General features: G+C 69.7%; 4 protein-coding genes across 4 annotated transcripts; 2 read left to right on the forward strand and 2 right to left on the reverse strand.

Moving 5' to 3' along the window:
• The first annotated feature begins 428 nt into the window (after positions 1–428).
• TLX2 (T cell leukemia homeobox 2) lies at positions 429–4606 on the forward strand. The gene is made up of 3 exons (XM_065634597.1): positions 429–1248; positions 3780–4017; positions 4390–4606. Exons 1-3 carry the CDS (start codon positions 429–431, stop codon positions 4604–4606), a joined length of 1275 nt encoding a protein of 424 aa, XP_065490669.1.
• Positions 4607–5866: 1260 nt separating this feature from the next.
• Positions 5867–7141, forward strand: LOC135988661 (alpha-internexin-like). The gene is made up of 3 exons (XM_065634787.1): positions 5867–6102; positions 6542–6666; positions 6731–7141. The coding sequence occupies exons 1-3, from the start codon at positions 5902–5904 to the stop codon at positions 6780–6782; spliced, it is 378 nt and encodes a 125-aa protein (XP_065490859.1). The 5' UTR covers positions 5867–5901; the 3' UTR covers positions 6783–7141.
• Positions 7142–8118: 977 nt separating this feature from the next.
• LOC135988739 (interleukin-12 subunit beta-like) lies at positions 8119–10299 on the reverse strand. Its single transcript, XM_065634904.1, has 6 exons — positions 10230–10299; positions 9589–9810; positions 9215–9323; positions 8957–9138; positions 8691–8839; positions 8119–8280 (listed from the first exon to the last, which is right to left on the reverse strand). The coding sequence occupies exons 1-6, from the start codon at positions 10297–10299 to the stop codon at positions 8119–8121; spliced, it is 894 nt and encodes a 297-aa protein (XP_065490976.1).
• Positions 10300–12362: 2063 nt separating this feature from the next.
• On the reverse strand, positions 12363–19010 carry DQX1 (DEAQ-box RNA dependent ATPase 1). Its single transcript, XM_065633645.1, has 12 exons — positions 18865–19010; positions 18109–18422; positions 16234–16427; positions 15605–15980; positions 15116–15355; positions 14776–14875; positions 14511–14669; positions 14151–14342; positions 13939–14064; positions 13386–13576; positions 13121–13311; positions 12363–12932 (listed from the first exon to the last, which is right to left on the reverse strand). Exons 2-12 carry the CDS (start codon positions 18385–18387, stop codon positions 12752–12754), a joined length of 2229 nt encoding a protein of 742 aa, XP_065489717.1. The 5' UTR covers positions 18388–18422; positions 18865–19010; the 3' UTR covers positions 12363–12751.
• Between the last annotated feature and the right edge of the window lie 1505 nt (positions 19011–20515).

The following is a 20515-nucleotide window of genomic DNA, read 5'->3' on the forward strand; positions in this document are numbered from 1 at the left end:
ATGCAGGAACGGGATAACGGCGCCCGGACCGGGGACTGCTCCGTGTGCCCCGGGACGCGCAGCCGTGTGCCCCGGGAGGACGGGAGGCCGCGGCTCCGCCTCGCGCGGGCAAGCGGCGGCCCCGGCCGTTCCGCGCTGGGCGCCCCGACGCCCCCGAAGCGCGGAGAGGCGCCGGTATCGCGGCGGATTCGGTGGCCCCCGCGCCGCCCCTTCGTTGCTGCGTGCCGGAGGACGTCAGGCGACTTCCCCGGCGGCGGGGAACCGGGCCGGAGCGCGGCGGGGCCGGGGGCGTCCCGGGGTAGGCTGGGGCGCCGTGAGCTCTGGGCCCGACGGGCCGGGCCGGAGCAGGTGCGGGAGCCCCGGCGGGCGGCGGGTCGGGGGCCCGGTGCCACGGCAGGGGGGGGCCGGTGGCGGGGCGTGGCCCCGGGATGCGCGAGCCTCCGCCCCCGGGGGCGCGGGGCTGTCAATCACGGGGCGCTGCCGCCAATCAGGGCGCGGGCGGTCGGGATTTTGGCAGGTACAGATGGAGCGGGGCAGAAAAGCGCGCGCCGCCGGGACCCGCCGCGCACCCGCGCTCCCGCGCCGGGGCCGCCAGCAGCCGCGGGCCATGCCCCGAACCCGGCCGCTGTCCCGGAGCCTGCCCCGGACCCGGCCGCTGCCCCGGAGCCGACCCCTGCGCCGGAGCCTGCCCCAGCTCCAGCCCCAGCCCCAGCCCCGCCGGGCCCGCAGCGGGCGCCCCGAACCAGCCACCCCCGCTCCCGCCCCCGCGCGGGGCCGCCCGCTGCCGCCCGCCGCCGCCCCCCGCCGCCCCCCGGCCATGTCCGCGCCCCGCCGGCTCTGAGCGCGGCCGGGCGATGGAGGCGGCGGCGCTGGCGCGGGAGGGCGGCGGCCAGGGCCCCCCGCCCCACGAGCCCATCAGCTTCGGCATCGACCAGATCCTCGGCGGCCCCGAGCCCGCGGGCGGCGGCGCGGGACCGGCCCGGGCGGCGGGGGAGCCCGACTACGGGCTCTACGGCGGCGGGTACGGCCCCGCCTGCTCTCTCGGCTCCTACAACCTCAACATGAGCATGAACGTGAGCGTCAACGTGACCCCCGCGCCCGCCGCGCCGCCCGCCGGGGTCATCCGCGTCCCGGCGCACCGGCCCGCGCCCGCCGCGCCGCCCGCCCCGCCGCCGGTGCCCGGGCTCTCGGGGCTCACCTTCCCCTGGATGGAGACGACGCGCCGCATCGCCAAGGACCGGCTCTCAGGTGAGCGCAGCGGGACAGCCAACCGGCGGCTCCGACGGCTCCGCTGGCTCCGTCGGTGCGGCGTGGCGGGCGCGGAGCGGGGCCGCGGCGGGCGCGGGGACCGGACGGGGTCGGCCGGGCATCGCAGCGCGGGGTCCTCGCCCGCGGCCGCCCCCGCCCCGCTCCTCCGGGTCCCGCCGGGCCGGGCCGGACTCTCGCCGCTGCGGGACGCGGCCGCCGTCGGGGCCCGCGGAGAGCAGCTCGGGGCCGATGCGGCCGCCGCGGTCCCGCTCTGTCTCCCGGCGGCTCCGGGCAGGGGACGGGCCAGGGTCCGGCTCCAAGCGGTGGCCGAGCAGTCCCTCCGTGCTCTGGCCTCAGACTCTGGTGTCTGGGCCCGAGGGCACCGGCTGTCGGCTCCATCCCACCCGTAACCGGGCGCCTCCCGGGGGCTGCAGAGCGTAGGGAGGGGACAGTGGCTGTGTCGGGAGCGGGTGCAGGGACCCACTGTGGGGCTGCAGGGCAAAACCTGTCTGCGTGCGGGACTGGGCACAGTGGCTGTGCCGGGAGCGGGTGCAGGGACCCACTGTGGGGCTGCAGGGCAAAACCTATCTGCGTGCGGGACTGGGCACGGGGAGCAGGTACCCGTGTCCCCTGTGCCCATGGGGATGGGGCAGGTGCTGTGGGTGTCTGTGGGGCCCGGCTGTGGGGTGCCTGGGGACAGGACTCAGAGACCCACTGTGCAGGGACAAACGCTGGGCATGGGGTGCAGGTGCCGTGGGAGATGCTGGACTCATGCCAGGGCTGGGGAGGGCGGGTGATGGTGCAGGTGTCAGGGAGGCGGTGCAGGGTCCTGGTGCTGCCAGTGGGGCCAGGGGCTGAGTGCTCATATTGGGGGCTGGAGCACCCAGTGCTGGGGTAGGGATGCAGATTGCTGCACCCCGGAGGACAAGGTGTGGGGTGCTGCGGTTGGGATGCTGGGCGTGGGGGCTGTGTGCCAGGCGGGTGCCGGGGAGCTCTGGCCTGGCTCAGCTCAGCTCGGCTCCTTCCCAAGATGGCGGCACTGCCACGTCCGCAGTGCACGGCTCCATGCGGGGATGAGGCCCGGGGCCACACGGGGCTGGGGGCTGAGCGCTGGCAGTGGAGACACTGGGGCCATGTGGGGTGTGGGGGCTGTAGGGGCCCAGCCTGGGCACCAGCAGAGCCGGGTTCACCTCCCGGCCCACCCCGCCATCCCGGTGGTGACGAAGCACCGTCCCTCACAGGGTGGCGGGTGACGTCCCCGTCTCCTGCCTGGCGCCAGTGGTGGGTGGACGAGGCGGCCCCTCCCCGGTACGGGGTCTCCCAGCGTGGCCATCACTCAGCACCGCTGGCCTTGGGGTGGTCTGTGGGCTGTCGGCATCTGTTGTCAGCGAGGGGCCGCCCCACATGGGGAGGAGGCGTGGGGGGCCTCTGTCCCCCCGACTGCGCGGCTCCACCTGCGTCAACCATGTCCGCCCCCGCCGGCGGGCAGGCTGGCTCCCTGCCCGCGCTGCCTGCTGGGTGCTGGCGGGAGGGAGGGTCCGGCCTCGCGGGGAGGGTCTGCTGGGCGCTGGGGTGTCCCTGGGGCCACTGCAGGGTCTGCCCATGTCCCTGTGGCCCCATTGCAGCACCATTGCGGCCCCATGGCAGCGCCATGAGCAGCCCTGCCCATGCAGTGCCGGCGCTAGTGAAGGCCGCAGTGCTGCAGGGCTGTGGCTTGGCTGTGGGTGCCATGGGAGCAGGAGGGGAGCAGGAACTGGGTGCTGCACCCCACTGAGCTCTTGCCTTTGTCTGTGCCACTTCGCTGCCCTGACACTCCCTGTGGCTCTGGCTGCATCCATGTCTGCATGCGGCACACCAGACTTGCTGTCCCTGGCTCATGCTGGCCATGCGGGGACAGCCCATTCCCAGCCCCCAGCCCCCAGGCAGCTGGTGGTGGCCAGACCGACCGCTGCCAGCACATGGAAGGAGATACTGACTGCCTCCTGATGGCTTCTGGGGTCCTGTCCCCTCCCCAGGAGGGCTGGGAAGTCACTGCAGAGCTGTGGATGCTCCTCTGGGGCTGTGACAGGGCTCGGCATGCAGGGAAGGGCGGGTTTGTGCTGCTGGGAGTGTTGCCGGCCCCACACTGGCCCTGGGACTGGGCCTGCCTGGCTGCCCCGCTGGCCCCAGCCCGTAGCCACTGGGCTGGGGGAGTAGTTGGGCTGTGGCTGTGGGCTTGGGATTGGCCATGTCTTGAGCTGCCCCACGTGTCTCTGGGCTCTGGGAGCAGGCGGGGATGACCTGGGGTCTCCTCCTCCCCTCCTCTCTGCCAGGCAGTGCTGGTGGCCCTCCTGGAGCTCCCTGCCCCCACAGCCCCTCCAGAGCTCCCTGTCCCCATGGCCCCGAGCATCCCTCCAGGCTTCCATGCTGTGCCAGCTCCTGCCCTGCCCTCAGCAGGGACCCTGCCCAGCCCCTGCCTGTGTGGAGCAGTGGTGGGCAGGGTCTCTGCCCAAGGCTCCCCGAGCAGCCCCTCACCCTGTCTCTGCCTGCAGCCGCACTGTCGCCCTTCGCAGCGACCCGGCGGATCGGGCATCCCTACCAGAACCGCACGCCGCCCAAGCGGAAGAAGCCACGAACCTCCTTCAGCCGGGTGCAGATCTGCGAGCTGGAGAAGCGCTTCCACCGGCAGAAGTACCTGGCCTCGGCCGAGCGGGCCACCCTGGCCAAAGCCCTCAAGATGACGGATGCCCAGGTCAAGACCTGGTTCCAGAACCGCCGCACCAAGTGGAGGTAACGGAGCTGGGCCTGGAGCGGCTGCTGCAGCCCTCACAGCTCTGACCTGTTGCCCCCTCCAGCAGCCACCGCTCCCCATGGCGGCCACCCCCAGGAGAGGCTGGGCTGGTGCCCATCCCCTGTGCCCATCCCCACGGCATCCCCTGTGCCTGTCCCTGCAGCATCCCCTGTGCCCATCCCCATGGCATCCCCTGTACCTGTCCCCACGTCATCCCCCTGTGCCTGGCTGGATGAGACGCGGTGGTGCCAAAGGAGGGACGGGCAGTGGGTGGAGGCTCTGGGGCAGTGCCAGGCTGGTGCACAGCGGTGCTGGCAGCTGGAGGGGCTGCAAGCAGCGGGGCAGTGCTGGACAGACTGTGTTCCTGGCAGGAGGCAGACGGCAGAGGAGCGTGAGGCCGAGCGCCAGCAGGCCAACCGCCTGATGCTGCACCTGCAGCAGGAGGCTTTCCAGAAGAGCCTGAGCCAGCCGCTGCCCCAGGACCCGCTCTGCATGCACAACTCCTCCCTCTACGCCCTGCAGAACCTGCAGCCCTGGGCTGAGGACAACAAGGTGACGTCCGTCTCAGGGGTGGCCTCTGTGGTGTGAGGTCCCTGGGGGCTGTGGACACGCCGGGAGGCGGCAGTGGGCGGCTGGAGCCCGGTGTGGTCTGAGCCCAGCACCTCGGGCCTGCGGCAGGGATGGGGCTGCTGCTTCCCAGGAGCTGCCCGCATCGGCAGCCCCCTCCCCACCGTGGGATGGCTCCCGGGCCCCCTTTGCTGTCCCCCCGGGCCCATGGCCACCCTGCAGCTCCGGGTGGGCAGATGTGGCCCTGGTTGGACTCCAAAGCTCTGTCGACCCCTGCCTGGACCCTGCCTGCAGCACCGCTGCGGGCAGCCCCCTGCCCGGACCCTCTGGAGAGCCCAGGGCTGGACCCCGCACCCCGCTCTGTGAGACCAGGCCCCCTCCCCAGGGCTCTCCATGCTGGGGGCAGCTCCTTGGGTGGTCCCAGCTCAGGACCTGCTGCCCACCCATCAGGAGTCCCCAGCCCAGCAGCCTCTACCCAGAACTCCCAGCTCCCTGTGCAGGGAGCCCCCCGCCCACAGTGATGGCTGCTGCGGGCTCTGCACCACCCACACGCACTTGCCTTATCCTGGCTGGAGCTTGCCAGCTCTGGGTCCCAGCTGCAGCCCCTGGGCTGGATGAGGAACCTACAGCCCCTGCCCCCCCAGCAGTGGGACAGACTGATGGACCGGGCTCACCTTCTCCGTGGGCTGGGCTCCCGCCCACTCGCGGCCCCTCACCCACTGGTTTTCTGGCTCCCTGTGGCCCCGGGCCTGGACGTGCCCCCACAGCACCCCGCGACATACTCGGATTGCACCAGCCCCCCCAAACAGGGCTGCCCTTGTGTCCACAACCCCCAGTCTCTGGCTCTAGGGACTCCCCTCACCTCCGCCTGGGCCGCTGGGGTCAGACTGAACCTCAATCTGACGTGACCCACAGCACACTCGTGGGGAGGCAGAGGGGTGCACTGGGGGCTGACCCCCCACCCCCCCAGCAAATATCTGTCCTCCTTCCCCGGTGATCCCCTGAGTGTCCCCAGCCACGGCTGGCGGTCCCCACCCCTGCCTTGTTCCCCTCTCAGCCACCGCCCAGCCCCAGCCGGGATGGGCCATTGTCCCGCCCGCTCTGCCAATGTGGTGCCTGGTCAGCGGGACTCCAAACTTGACCTTGACTCCCACCCCGGCGCTGTCCCTGGTGCCTCTGCCGGCCCCCGCGTTGGGCCCGGCGGGAGGCGGGCAGCCGGTGCCGGTGCCCCGGCAGCGGGATTGGCTGCGGTTCCGTGACGCGGCCCCGTTTTACCGGGGGCGGAACCGCGGCGGCGCCGCCGCAGAAGCGGCGGGATGAGCGCGGCCGAGGGCTGGCCCCGGTGCCGGCGGGGCGGCGAGGCGGTGCTGCGCGCCCGGGCCGAGGCTGCCGGGTACCGGCGGCTGCTCCGCGCCCGCGCGGCCGAGGTGGAGGCGCTGCGCGGGGCCGTGGGCGCGCTGCACCGGCAGCTGCAGGGGCTGCGGGACCGGCGCAGCGGGGAGCTCGCCAAGTACCAGGTGCGGGGGCGCCGGGCGGGCAGGCGGTCTGGGAGGGGGCAGGTGGCTGGGCTGGGGGAAGGGGGCGGAGATTTGGGGTTGGAGGGGGGAGCCCAGGCACTGGGGGGGGCGTGGTGCGGGGCTTGGACGCCCGGAGGGCTGGAGAGGGGGAAGGGCGTCCGGGGGGCGGTGGGAGGAAGGGAGTCAGGATGGGGCTGAGGAGGAAGGTCCGGGTGAGGTTGCGGGACGAGGGTCAGGCAGGATCTGGGGATGGGGATTCAGGTGGGCCGGGGGTCCGTGCTGGGCAAGGGTCGGGATGGGGCTGCGGAGAGGGATTCAGGTGGGGCAGGGGGTCGGGATGGGGCTGGGGGTTCAGGGGCCGGGGCTGGGGCGTTCCGAGTGTCCGTGCGGGGCAGGGGTCGGGCCGGGGGTCCCGGGCGGTGCTGACGGACGGCGGCAGGAGCGGGTGGCGGAGCTGGAGCGGGAGATCGGCGCGGCGGAGGCGGAGATGGCCCGGTGCCTGCGGGAATACCCGGCGCTGCTGCGGCTGCGGATGGCGCTGGAGGCGGAGATCGCCGCGTACCGGTACGCGGGGGGGGGCGGCGGGGCGGGCGGGGCGCGGGGCTCAGCCCGGGCCTGTCTCTTGCAGGGAGATGCTGGAGGGCGAGGAGCTGCGCCTGGGCTGCCTGGCCCCACCGTGACGGGACCCCCGGCCCCTGCGGGACCCCCCGCCCGGGCCCCCAGACCCTGGACTCTGTGCCTCGGGGTCCCCTGGGTCCCCCTTGCTCGTGCCTCGGGATCTCCACCCCCGGACGCCCAGGCCGAGGGACCCCCGGCCCCTCTGGCGTCCTGGAGCCCCGGTCCTTCTGTCCCCTGTGCCATGGGCTCCCTGGACTCCTGGGCTCCCTGGCTGACCGGGCTCCCCAGACCCCCGCCCCGGGAGACCCCAGCCCCCCAGGAGGGCAGCGCCCACAGGGCCGCACACTCTCACCAGCCTCTCCGGAGCAGCAGCGAGGCTGGGCTCCCAGCCCCAGCCTGCGTGGAAGCACCTCAATAAAGCCCCATGGCATTACCCAGAGCTGGCCCGTCTATGGTGGGGGGGCTGCCTGGCTGGGGGGCCTTGGCTCCCTCCCGCCTGGCTGCAGCCCCTCACCCCCGGGCTGGGCACCCCATGGGGATGCCGAGTGGGGCACATCACGGACACCCAACCGTGGGCATGTGGTGGAGGGGACTGTGCCCCAGAGGGAGCTGAGCCCCCGCCCAGTGCTGGCGGGTGGTCCCTGGCCACCCCCACTGCGGCCGTGTCCTGTCCTGGGACTGACGTTCCTGGGGTCAGGCAGGGATCTTACAGCCTGGGATGTGGGGAGGGGGTGCGGCCCACCAAGGCATGTCCGCTTGGTGGGGACTGGGGCTGGGGATGATGCCCTGCTGCAGCTGCATTGAAGGAGGCAGATCTGGGCGGGTGACGAGGAACAGGGGGGTTCAGGGTGCCTGTGTGCCATGGCAGGCAGTTGGGCAGGGCTGTGGGGACACCCACCCAGGCTGGTGCGTGTTCACATGTGTCACACGTGTATTCTCAGCCATGTGAGAGGACCCCAGGGGCTGAGCCTGGCAGCCCAGTGCTGGCAGGGAGGGGGCCCATCGGGGAGCTGTGGGGCAGTGGGGACCCACACAAGCCTGTGACCCTGTGGGACTGGCATCATTTGGGCACCTTGAGCAGGAGGGCAGGGAGCAGACCTGCCTGCGGTGTACCTGGCCAGAACATGGGGACCAGGGGGCCCAGCACCCCCCACCCTGCACAAAAACTGACAGAGGCTGTGGTAACGTCAAGCACAGCTCTTTAATGGGTAAAAATCCACTTCCAAACCATACAGGGGAAGGGGAAGGTTGGTGTCAGTTGCCCATGGCAGCTGCACCTGGGGGATGCTTTGCTGTAGCCCCAGCTCCAGGGGGGCCATGGCCACAGCGTCCCCGTGCACACAGGGGTGCAGTGGGGTGGGGACGGTGCGCGGGGAAAAGGGGTGTCCGTGTGCAAGGTCATTGTGCTCGGAGCTGGGACTGCCGAGCTGCATCGACGTCCTGCCAGGTGCTCCAGGGGCTCCAGGCGGGGTTGGCGTAGGGGTCCTGGCAGCTGATGCGCACCCGCCGCACCCGCTCCTGCAGCCGCAGCTCCTCCATGCCCTCCACATACCTGTCAACCTGCAAGCGGGGCAGCTCGTAGCCTCGGGGAGCACCCGGCACCGGGGTGGGGCAGGAGGCACCGGGGCTGCGGGGGGTGAGGCTGTGGGGACGGGGGAACAGGGCAGGAGCAGAGCTCAGCGCTGGGGCTCAGGGGCAGCAGACACGGGGACCTCCCTGACTCGGGCAGTGATGCTGCCAGGTGTGGGCAGTGCTGGAGGGCAGAGCAGAGGTGACAGCCAGGAGTGACCATGCACCCCCGCAAGGGGAGCAGCAGTGGAGTGGGGAGGGGGCCATTGCTGAGCCCCCGGTGAGTCTCTGTTCCCTGTGGCCCCCCTGGGCAGCGGGAAGAGCCCAGGCTGGGGCAGGGTGGGCGCAGCAGAGCGAAGACGCGGGGCAACGTGTGCAGGGCACGGGCATCCCGTGGTTACCTGGGTGCTGTTGTGGAGCTCGTACTGCAGCCGGTACAGCAGAGCGAAGTAGGACTTGGGGAGTGGCCAGGAGGCCGGGGGAGCCCAGGTCAGGTGGAGCTGCTCCCCTCGCCGCTGCACAGTCAGCTCCTGCGGTGGGTCGGGCCGCACTGCGGGCACAGCGGGGTCAGCACAGGCCAGTGCTGCCCAGCCTGGGGGTCAAACCCACAGGGCCCCCAGTGCCCCAGAACCCTCCCTGGGCCCCAGTGCCACTGGGCTGAGCTCACCGATGTCGCGGATGAAGAAGTGGAAGGAGAAGTTGAGGTAGGAGGTGTCTGAGAGCCCCTCCAGCTGCAGCTCCATGGGGCGCAGCTCCTCGGCGAAGGGGCAGAAGGAGGGATCGGCCAGGCTGGCGCTGAACCGGCCCCGGCGCCCGGCTGCTGGCACCCACTGCCCCAAGGAGCCGTCGCTGCGGGGGGAGGCAGGTGTGAGGGCTGGGTGCTCACGGGGCCAGGGTGGGCAGGGGGGGTCCCTGGGGCACCCACCTGCGCGTGAGGCGGGCACGGAAGACAGCGGAGCGGGGACCCATCCAGGAGCAGTGGAAGGAGCCGCGGTAGGACTCAGCCTGGCAGGAGACGTTCATCCCCTCCTTGCCTGAGGGGGTTGATGGCTCGGGGGCTGCACGGGGCTGGGAGAAGTGCCCTCTCCCCGTACGGCACAGACGTGGCTGCCCCCACACCTGGGCTCCCCGCGGCCCTGCACAGCCCTGCCCGGCTCATCCCCCACAGCCTCGCGGGCTGGGCACCAACATCTGCAGCTGCACGAGCATCTCCTGGTCCCCAGCCTGCCCCCTGCTCCCTCCGTCACCCCCTGCGTCCCCTGCCTGGCCCTGCCCGCCCCTCGTGCCCTCCCCACGTACCAGTGCTGCTGACCACCACATAGGTGGTGTCCAGCAGGACGGGGCCAGCCCAGCAGCTGTAGTTGCCAGTGGCTGGCAGGTCCAGGCCGAGGATGGTGAGGGTCCGACCCTCAGCCACCATCTCGGCCATGGGCTCGGGCTCCCCGTTCTGCGTCCAGCTGACGTGCTGCACCGAGGTGTTGCATTTCACCACCATGTCCCCGTTCAGTTTCCCCACCTGAACTGCAGATCGGAGGCAGAGGCTGGAGTCAGATGGGCTGTGAGGTGGGCAACCCGACACCCGCCCCGCCCCCCGCCAACAATGGCATGAGGGCCCCTTGTCCTGACCCACCGCATCCATCCTGACCCACGGTCCCCAGCCCTGCTCCTCAACACCTTCGCCATCATCCCACATACATCCCCACCCTGCCCCATCACCCCACATGCATCCCCTGCTTCCTCACCCCACTTCCCCCCGTCACTCTCCTGCCTTTCCTCTAATCCCCCACCCCACCAGAAGCGTGGCCCCGACCTGGGCTCACGTCACCCCATGTCAGAGGGAGGCGGGTGCTCCCTCCCGCTGCTGTGCAGGTCCCACAGCCCCCACCCCTGGGGTATCTTCCCCCCAAGCCCACCACAGTGCCCAGCTGGGCAGGACTCACACTTTGGGGGGAAGGCAGTCAGGGCGTCTGCAGACACAAGGCACAGCACCAGCCCTACCAGCACCAGCATCTGGGGGGAAGGAAGGGCAAGGGCAGCCCTGTGCTGGGGGGTTCTAGCCATACCGCCAAGGATGGGGAGCCACCAAGCTGGGGTGCACCAGCAGGACCAGTAAGGGTGGAGCCCTCGGCCCTGGGACAGCAGGAGGGGAAGCGGTGCAGGGGGAGCCCCGCACAGGGCTGGCAGCCGATGTGACACCCCAACATGACAACCCAACCCTTCCCACCGCCACCCTGCTGGGTCCCCCTGGGCAGGGGGCTGCAGTGTCCCTGGGGATCCCTGGCACCCAGCCCCTCCCAGTGCCATGGTGCAAGACCCCCAGCCGTGCCTACCTCTCCGCCACGGTGTGCGCTGCTCTGGGGGCTTGGCCAGGCTGGGGCCGGGTATATAGCAGAGTGGGACCCCGCGGGGCTGCCCCAAGGTGAAGCCAAACCACAGCAGCATCACAGTTCTCAGAAGAGGAGAGAGCTGTGCGGGTGGAGCTGCGAGCAGGGACCCACACTCAGCCCCGACCCCCCACCCAGCCTGGAGGACTCACCGCCTGTACTTCCCCAGCTGGGGGGAGCTGGGGGGCACCAGGACCTGCTGCCCTGCCCTGACCCACCTCGGTTTCTTCAACCAGAGGGTGCTGGACACTGGAACAGGCTCCCCAGGGAGGTGTCACGGCCCCAACCTGACAGTGTTCAAGAAGAGACTGGACAACGTCTTCAGACACACGGTGTGAGCTGTGGGGTTGTCCTGTGCAGGGACAGGAGTTGGACTCGATGATCTGTGTGGGTCCCTTCCAGCTCAGGACATTCTGTGACTCTGTGACCGAGGGCACTGCCAGAGTGGTGAGGACAGGTGCTGTCCTGGGAACTGCTGCGTGAAGGGGCAGCATTGGCACCAGGGACAGTGCTGGAACCCTGGGTGCTCCCAGCTGCCCCCACGCGATCCCGGGCTGCGGGTCTGCACGTCATCGTGTGCCACAGGAGCACCGGCTGCCCCCACCGCGGGGACGGGACCACCGGGTCTGGCAGCACCTGTCCCAGGGGTGCGGTGCTTGGCCCCAGCCCTCGGGCTGCCGTGGGTCTGGGGAGCAGAGCAGGTCCCCACGGAGGCTTGGGGTGCTGCATCGCCAGGCACCTGCTGTCTCATCCCTTCTCCCCCTCCCAGGCCACACGGCTGCTCCGGGTGCTTGTCCCCCAGGATGCTGAGACAGGGACATGGGGCTACAGGCAGTCACAGCCACTGGCTTCCCCTTTGCCATCCCGGCAAGCACGGCTCAGCTCCTGCACCCACACCAGGCACCGGGCAGACCCCAGGACAGGGTGGCCCCCCGGGACAGGGCAGCCCCCAGAATAGGCAGCCCGGGCGGGGTGGGAGGTGCAAGCGGGGCTCGCTGCTCCTGCTCACGTACTTTCTGCAGTTCCTAGAAAGCAAAGGGGAAGTGGGGGCTGCGGGGAGGCCCAGCCCTCACCTTTCTGCCCAACCTTCGAGGCGCTGTGGTGGGGACAGGGCGGCGGGGGCTCCGGGTCCCTTCCCAGGAACAGTGGAGCCCCACACGTGGGTGTGGGAGGGAAGGAGGGGATGGGAGGGAGGACATGGAGGGGCATCTGCCCAGATGGCACAGCCCTGTGCTGTGGTGCCGGGAGCTGTGCAACTCGCTGGAGGGGACCCCGAGGAGGGGCAGCGAAGGGGCACCACGCCCCGGGGGTGTCACCGTGCCCTGTCCTGTCCCGGGGGGGGCAGGGACTGGCTGCACACCCAGGCTGGCGCCTGCCTCTGCGCCAGCCGCAGCTTCCCCTCCGGTTCTGCAGAAGAGGGGTGGCCACGGGGGGGAAGCCCCGTCCAAAGGCCAGGGCTGCCCTCGGCGGTACCCAGAACCGGGGCCGGGACGTGAGCAACACCAGGGACGCCTCATGTTCAGAAACCCCCATGAGAGGGGAGGCTGGGGGGTGCACAGCAGGGGTGGGGAGCCCTTGCCCCACTGCGGGCAGGACCCTGGGGGTGACAGAGCCCACCCTCGCCAGAGCTCTTTGCGGCATGAGCCTTCCTGGTTGCAATGAGGGACACGGGGCCAGGAGCAAACGTCACAAAACTTTATACAGGACAGACCCGCACGTGGCCCCTCAGCCCCAGGCGCTGCTCCCCCAGCATGGGGGGAATGGTACGGGCAGGGCCGTGGCCCCAGCCCCGGGGAAACACGGGGTGAAGGAGCCGGGCGGGGGCCCCGCATGACCCCCCAGACCCGGGGCCAGCGCTCCCTGAACCGGCTCTGGCCCCAGGGGTGATGCTGGGGCCGGTCCCGTGACCGCTGGCAGGGTGACCACGGCGCAGAGCTGTGGTGGCAGCCGGCTCTGCCTGCACCTCCCTGGGGACCGAGCTGGCCCCACAGCAGCACGGCTTCCCCGGGGCTCTCCGGGCCCCGGTGCTCACAGGCTAGCCCAGGTGGCCCCGGCGCGGGGGCTCTGGCAGCTCCAGATCACTGCAGCACGCAGACCTCCCGCTCCTCATCCTCCCTGTCCGCCGCCTCGCTCAGCGGTTCCGGTACCGCCGGTGCATCCTCCACGGCCACCAGCTTCTCCCGCAGCTCCATCAGCAGGTCGCGGCTCTCGCTGGGCGGCAGGTTGCTCAGGTAGTACTGGGGTGCCAACTCCACCAGCCTGCGGAAATGGGGGGGTCAAGGAGGGGACCCAGCCCCAGAGTCACCCTGGAGCAGCCTCCTCGCTCCCCCACACGGGGACAGTCCGCCCTGTCCCCGAGCATCGCGCCCCAGGGCTCCGCCAGCTCCGCAGCCATGCACAGACACAGCCCGGGCACGTCCCGTCCCTTCCATCCCCAAGGTGCTCACATCTGGGGCTGGATCTCAGAGACCACACGCAGGCAGTTGTCCTGCGAGATGGTGAACTCGTGGTAGAGCACCCAGGGGGGCGGGCGCCGGGGGGGCTGCCGCAGCAGGTAGCAACAGGCGGGGGGCAGGTGGGCCACGTGCTTGTGCGTCAGCATCACGTAGTTGCCGGAGCCGTCGATGTCCCGGGCCACCTGGGGAGCGCAGCAGGAGGGCAGCGGGGCCGCTGGCACGACCCCCGGCCAGGCCCCGCGCAGCCCCCACCCACCTTGAGAAAGTAGCCGGAGATGAGGGCGCGCTGCAGGTTGAGCGCGTTGGCGGCGGTGCCGAAGGCGGGCGGCGAGACGGGCAGCTCGATGCGCCGCATCACCTCCAGCAGCTCTGCCCGCACGATGCCTGCCAGCCGCAGGGCCTCCCCGCTCAGCCCGTGCTTGCGGCACCAGCCCTCGTCCCCGTTGTCTGCAGAGACAGAGTGGGGTCACACTGCGGGGACAGGGCTGGGTGAGCGCAGACCCTGCATGAAGCGGGTGGCCTGGCTGGGGGCTCATGGGCCGTGAAACCAGGCACTGCTGCTCCCACGGGCCATGTCCCCTCTGTGCAGCGGGGACAGGGACCATGCAGAAAGCACAGTCCCCAGGCTGGGGCTGGGACACCCTGCAGTCAGGCTGGGGCACCCGGATGGGGTCATGAACATGGCTGCAGTGCTTGTCCCCAAGAGGAGAGGGGACACGTGAGGGGCTGTGCGACACATGGGGCGGCTGTGGGACCTGTGGAGGGATGTGGGACACGCAGCCCCCGCAGCCCAGCCCGGCTGCACTCACGCTGCTGGAAGGCGTTGAAGATGTTGATGAGGGTGAAGTGGTCCCCGTGGGGGTGCAGCAGGGCCCGCCGGCGCAGCGTCACCACCTCCTCCAGGTGCGTGGATGGGGACACAAAGCAGGGGGACGCTGGGGATGGCACAGAGGGAAGGTCACCATGTGTTCCCCAGCACCCCCAGCCCCCAGCAGCAGAGCTGCCGCGCCCTGGCCGGTACCGGTGAGCATGGCGGCCAGGCTGACCATCTCCTCCACGCAGTCAAACTCGCAGGATGCGATGAGCGCCTTGGCCAGCTGCGGGTCCAGCGGGAACTCCGACATGATGATCCCCACCTCCGACAGGTTCCCGTCGTCGTCCAGGGCCGCCAGGTAGTCCAGGTCCTCCAGTGCTTGCATCAGCGACTCGGGGGCTGGGGCGGGACGTCACCCAGCTGCCAGGCGTGGGCAGCCCTGCCTGTCCTCCCCCCGCACCCATGGGACCCCCAGCCCCTCCCCAGGGACACCCCGGGCTGCAGGGATGGCCACAGCCACAGCCAGCCCCCAGCTCCGCACGCTGCACCCGGCCCCTCGCACACTACCTGGCCGGTCGAGGAAGTCGCACTGGCCCATGTCGGCGATGTCCAGGCGCTTGAGCAGCAGGACCAGACGGCTGAGGCTGGTCTCGCTGACGTGGGGCGCGGGGCTGGGCGGCAGCCGCTGCTCGTAGAACGGCTCTGAGTAGAGGCGCAGGCAGGTGCCTGCGGAGCGGGGCCGTGAGCCACGGCAGGGACTGAGCCACGGGGCAGCAGGTGCAGGCAGGGGCTGCCGGAGACCCCAGGATGTGGGGACACACTCGGGGCTCACCTGGGGGGCTGCCAGCAGCTCGCTGCATGCGCGACTCCGCCTGGCTCTTGCTGATGGGCCTCAGCACCTGCGACTCTGCACGGATGCGGGGGTTGTAGACCTGTGGGCACGGTGTGAGAGGAGACACTGGCCATGCAGCGCCGCCGCTGCCACCTCCCTGGGGCAGGTCCTGCACCCCGCATGGCATCCCCCAGCCTGGGGCATCTGGCAGGGCCGGGATGAGGAGGTGGCACAGACACAGACCACCACAGCCCTGCCGCTCCCCCCAACTCGCAGAGCCAGCCCCCTGCTCGCCATCGCCTGGCCCTGTCCTGGTGCCCCGGCGCAGGCCGGCACTCACATTGCGCAGCTCCAGCCCCGAGTCAATGACGAAGCGCACGGTGCCCAGGGAGAAGGATGAGTCTGCAAGCCAGTGGGTGACGATGACCCGTCGCTCCCGGCCGCTCTCCTCCGGTGCCTCGTACACCTTCTGCGCAGCGCGGCCCACGCCGGGGTGCAGGGGCAGCACCAGCAGCGGGCCCAGCGCCGGGCTCAGCGCTGTGGCCTCGCTCTGGATGGCCCGGCAGCACTCGGTGATCTCCTGAAGAGGGACAGGGGATGTGAGTGACACCCGCTGGCACCTGGAGTGGCCCTGTCCCCAGTGCTGTGCCATGCGGGGCAAGACCCGGGTCCCACCGGTGCCTGCAGCCCCCAGGCACAGGGGCCCAGGCTCTTGCGGTTCAGTTCCCTGCAACCCCCAGGGCTCCCTGCATGCAGTCGAGGGGTCCCCCACGCCTTCCCTCCCCGGCCCCCAGCATGGTGAGGCCCCGCAGCGGGCACTGCAGCCCACCTGCTCGCTGGCCAGGAAGAGCAGGACGTGGCCGGGCTCCCGCCGCCGGTGGATGTCCAGCACGGCCTGGCAGGCGGCCGCCACGTGTCCACGGGCATGCGGGTCACGGTACAGCAGCTGTGGGGGGGGCCCAGGTGCCGGCACCCGCACCACCGGTGGGTCCCCGCAGAAGGCGCGCAGCCGCTCCTCCATGGCGGGCGCGGTGACCAGCACCAGGCGCAGCGCGGGGCGCTGACGCAGCACGTCCTTCAGCAGACCCAGCAGCACGTCGCTGGCCACCGTCCGCTCCTGCACCTCGTCCAGCACCACCACCCCGTACTGCCGCAGCAGCGGGTCTGACGTCATCTCCCGCAGCAGCATCTCATCCGAGCAGAACCTGCCACCAACGGCCCATCAGCGTGGGGACCAAGGGGACCCGTGGCTCTGGGAGCTGCATCCCACGGGCGTCCCTGCAGGCAGCCCCAGGGGAGCACGACACAGCCCTCCATGCCAGGAGCCCCCACCGTGGCCCCGGGGGGGCGGGGCAGCCCCGCTCCTCGCTCCCTAACGAGGCCAGGCTGGATTAAGGGATTAGGCTGCAGCCAGAGCTCAGTGGGATTAGCGCCGCGGCGCAGGCAGCCCCGCCATACCTGACGATGGTCTCGGTGGTGCAGCAGTCCTCGTGTTGCACGCAGTAGCCCACCTCGTGGCCCAGGTTCAGGTCCATCTCATCGGCCACGCGCAGGGAGAGGCTGAGGGCGGCCAGGCTGTGGGGTTGGGCACAGGCCACCAGCCCGTGGGCAAACTGCAGGGACAGCGCGTACTCGGCGCACCATTGCGGGATCTGCGGGAACAGGACAGGGGCTGGGGACAGTGCGGCCTCGGCAGGAGCGCAGGGACGTCCCCCTGTGCCCCCCGAGAAGGGCAGGGGGACCCTCCCCACAGCCGCCCCCTGAGACGCAGCTGCAGGACCTCCCTGCAGAGCCCGTACAGGAGCACCCAGCAGCCCCAGTGGGACCGTCCCTCCCCGGCACTGTCACTTCTGAGCCCAACAGGCTGTGACACAAGCCCCACAGCCCCAGCGCCCCACGCCTGCAGCTTTGTGTCTCGCTGTGGGATACCACAGCCCGGCCCTCGCAATGAGGACACGGGACACCAACCCGTGCTTGAGAGGTGTTTGGACAGCCCCTGAACAATCGCTGTGACTCGGGTCAGCCCTGGCACTGTGGGCAGTGGGACAGACGATGCGGCTGGTCCCTTCCAACCCGAGCCCTGCTCACTCTCAGCAGCCCCAGCTCCTCTCCGGTGCCCCCGGGCAGGTCCCAGCTGGCTCTAGCACAGAGCCGTGGTCACTGGCCACATCTGCACGATCCAGACCTTGCGGCAGCTGCAAACCTGGGCCAGGGGCTCCAGCTCCCTCATGTGGGGCCAGAGGGACCCCACAACACCCCGGGAAACCCGTGGTGAGAGGCAGGGAGGAAAACACCAGGAGTGGCCGCTGCCCGAGCACCCAGCCAGGCGGGACGGTCCCAGGGCCACGCGACGTCCCTCAGGCACCGGGGCGCAGGGGTCTGCTGTTTAACTGCACAGGCAGCCCCCAGCTGCAACAAAGGCGAAGAGACTCAGCTTTGGGTGGAAATGCGGCATTTGAGGGGTGCTGGTGGCCCCACACGGCCCCGCAGGGACTGTGGGCAGGTGCCTGTGTCCAAATGCAGCCCAGCCCTGGGGCCAGGCCAGCCTGCATACGGGCTTTACTCCCCAAACCCGGCACCCCACGGGCGGCCAGTGCCGCGGGCTGAGTCCAGGCCTGTGCTGCAGCGGGGTCACACCCAGGGGAGGTGGTTTGGGAAGTGGCCCCGAGGCTACTGCCAACACCCCAGTGGCCCCAGAGACCGGCAGCTGCCATGTCACCCAGCGCACGCCCGGCCCTGGGGCCGAGGCCACAGCTGTCCCCGCGGCTCCTGGGTGATCCCTCACCGGGTCAAAGTCTGCGTGACGATGTCTGTGGTGCCGTGGCAGGGCTGGCGGAGGGACCGGCTCTCTGGGGCGGGCAGGTGGGATCCCGGCACCCTGGCCTTGCTGCCGCCCCGTGCACCAGCCCAGTGCCAGGGACGGGCTGTTCCTCCCCTGTGCCCACCCGACGCCCTGTGCTGCCGTGGCAGCCACTCCCAGGCAGCCACGGCAGCACCTCCTGGCTCGTGCCGAGGCTTTGCCCAGGGCCTCAGCGCCTGCCCCGGCACATCCCGGCGCGTGACTGCCCGGCTCTGCCCCGTGCTGGGCTCACCGCAGCCACACGCTGCCGGTACCACGGTGGAGCCCAAGCTCTGCAGGGCCCGTCACCTCCCGTTCCCCCGCCAGCTCAGATGGTGCCGCAGGGTCCGGGAGCTGTCGTGCAGCCGCAGCCCTGTCCCTGTGCCTCTGCCCACAGCCCCAGGCTCCCGGCTCCCCACCGCACCACAGCCCTGGCAGCACACGGTGCTGATGCCAGGGTGAGCACCAGGTGCTCCCAGCAGAGCTGCGCTCACCTGGGTGCTCTTGCCGGTGCCAGGGGGCCCGGACACGAGGATGACACCGCTGTTGCCTTCCAGGTGCTCCATGAAGCTGTACTTGGTGGTCCAGACCGGCAGCTCCCGGCGCTGCCGCAGCAGCTGGTAGTAGCGGGAGGAGAAGGGCAGCCCGTCGTACGGGTTCACCTCCAGGTCGCCATCACCGCCCAGGGCCGGGTCTTCGTCCTCCTCCTCCTCCAGTGCCGAGCCGGGGCCGTGCTGCCGGGCCGGGAAGCCGGGGGCCCCGCTGCCGGCCATGGCGGGGACACCGGGGCTGCAGGGACAGGCGGGAGCTGGGGCGGGCCCGCCGGGTCCCGGCAGAGCCGAGGCAGCCGCTGCTGACCCTCCCCGCCCCGGTAGCAGCCGGTGCGGCCACCGACCCGTCCCGCGGGGGACACAGGGGACAGGGACAGGCAGGAGGGCAGGGACAGAGGGTGACACGGCCCGGGCAGCGGCAGCAGGACAGCCCGGGGGCCGTGCTGGGGGGGCCGCGCCGGGGGGACCGGGGCAGGCGGGAGCATCAGCCCGGTCCAGGACCGAGCGGGGTGCGGGGAGCCGGACGGGGCTGTGCGTGGGGAACCGGGCCGGGGCACAAGGGTGCGGGACACGGCGGACACCGCGGAGGCGGGCGGGCAGCTCGGGACCGGTCCCGGCGGGCGGACCCGAATGGCACGGGCCGGGGGGGGGAACGGGATGGAACGGACCGGGCACCTGAGCACCCGGACCGGACCTCACCGGACGGGACGGGGCTGGGCTCCCCGGCTCAGGCCCCCGGGCCGCGGCTCCGGCTCCGGTTCCGGTTCCGGTTCCGGTTCCGTTCCGGCCGCCGCTCACCTGCGCGCGCCGCCGCCACCTCGGGCCCTGCGGGGGGAGAGCGTCAGGTGACCGCGGCGCCGTCACGTGGCCCCGCCCACGGCCGCCAATCAGCGCCGCGGGGCGTGCCCGGGACCGCGCGACCCCGGGAGCAGGGGGGTGCGCGCGGGCCGCGCGGGACTGCGGCGTGAATGAGTGAGTGAGGGAATGAATGAGTGAGTGCGTGAATGAGTGAATGAGTGAGGGAATGAATGAGTGAGTGAGTGTGAATGAGTGAGTGTGAGTGAGTGTGAGTGAGTGAATGAGTGAGTGAGGGAATGAATGAGTGAGTGCGTGAATGAGTGAATGAGTGAGGGAATGAGTGAGTGAGTGCGTGAGTGTGAGTGAGTGTGAGTGAGTGAATGAGTGAGTGAATGAGTGAGTGACTGAGTGAATGAGTGAGGGAATGAGTGAGTGAGTGAGTGTGAATGAGTGAGTGAGTGAGGGAATGAGTGAGTGAGTGAGTGTGAATGAGTGAATGAGTGAGGGAATGAGTGAGTGAATGAGTGAGTGAGTGAGTGTGAGTGAGTGTGAGTGAGTGTGAGTGAGTGAATGAGCGAATGAGTGAGGGAATGAATGAGTGAGTGAGTGAGTGAGTGAGTGTGAGTGAGTGTGAGTGAGTGAATGAGTGAGTGACTGAGTGAATGAGTGAGTGTGAGTGAGTGAATGAGTGAGTGAGTGAGTGAATGAATGAGTGTGAGTGAGGGAATGAGTGAGTGACTGAGTGTGAGTGAGTGAGTGTGAGTGAGTGAATGAGTGAGTGAATGAGTGAGTGAATGAGTGAGTGAGTGAGTGTGAGTGAGTGTGAGTGAGTGAATGAGTGAGTGACTGAGTGAATGAGTGAGTGTGAGTGAGTGTGAGTGAGTGAGTGAGTGTGAATGAGTGAGTGAATGAGTGAGGGAATGAATGAGTGAGTGCGTGAATGAGTGAATGAGTGAGGGAATGAATGAGTGAGTGAGTGAGTGAGTGTGAGTGAGTGTGAGTGAGTGAATGAGTGAGTGAGTGAGTGAATGAGTGAGTGTGAGTGAGTGAATGAGTGAGTGACTGAGTGAATGAGTGAGGGAATGAGTGAGTGAGTGAGTGAGTGTGAGTGAGTGTGAGTGAGTGAATGAGTGAGTGACTGAGTGAATGAGTGAGGGAATGAGTGAGTGAGTGAGTGTGAGTGAGTGTGAGTGAGTGAGTGAGTGAGGGAATGAATGAGTGAATGAGTGAGGGAATGAGTGAGTGAGTGAGTGTGAGTGAGTGTGAGTGAGTGAATGAGTGAGTGACTGAGTGAATGAGTGAGTGTGAGTGAGTGAGTGAGTGAATGAATGAGTGTGAGTGAGTGAATGAGTGAGTGAGTGAGTGTGAGTGAGTGAATGAGTGTGAGTGAGTGTGAGTGAATGAGTGAGTGAGTGAGTGAGGGAATGAGTGAGTGACTGAGTGAATGAGTGAGTGAGTGAGTGAGTGAGGGAGGGAATGAATGAATGAGTGAGTGGATGAGTGAGTGAGTGAGGGAATGAATGAGTGAGTGCGTGAATGAGTGAATGAGTGA

Source organism: Caloenas nicobarica, chromosome 4 (assembly GCF_036013445.1).
Source record: "Caloenas nicobarica isolate bCalNic1 chromosome 4, bCalNic1.hap1, whole genome shotgun sequence".
In the NCBI taxonomy this organism is placed as follows: domain Eukaryota; kingdom Metazoa; phylum Chordata; class Aves; order Columbiformes; family Columbidae; genus Caloenas; species Caloenas nicobarica.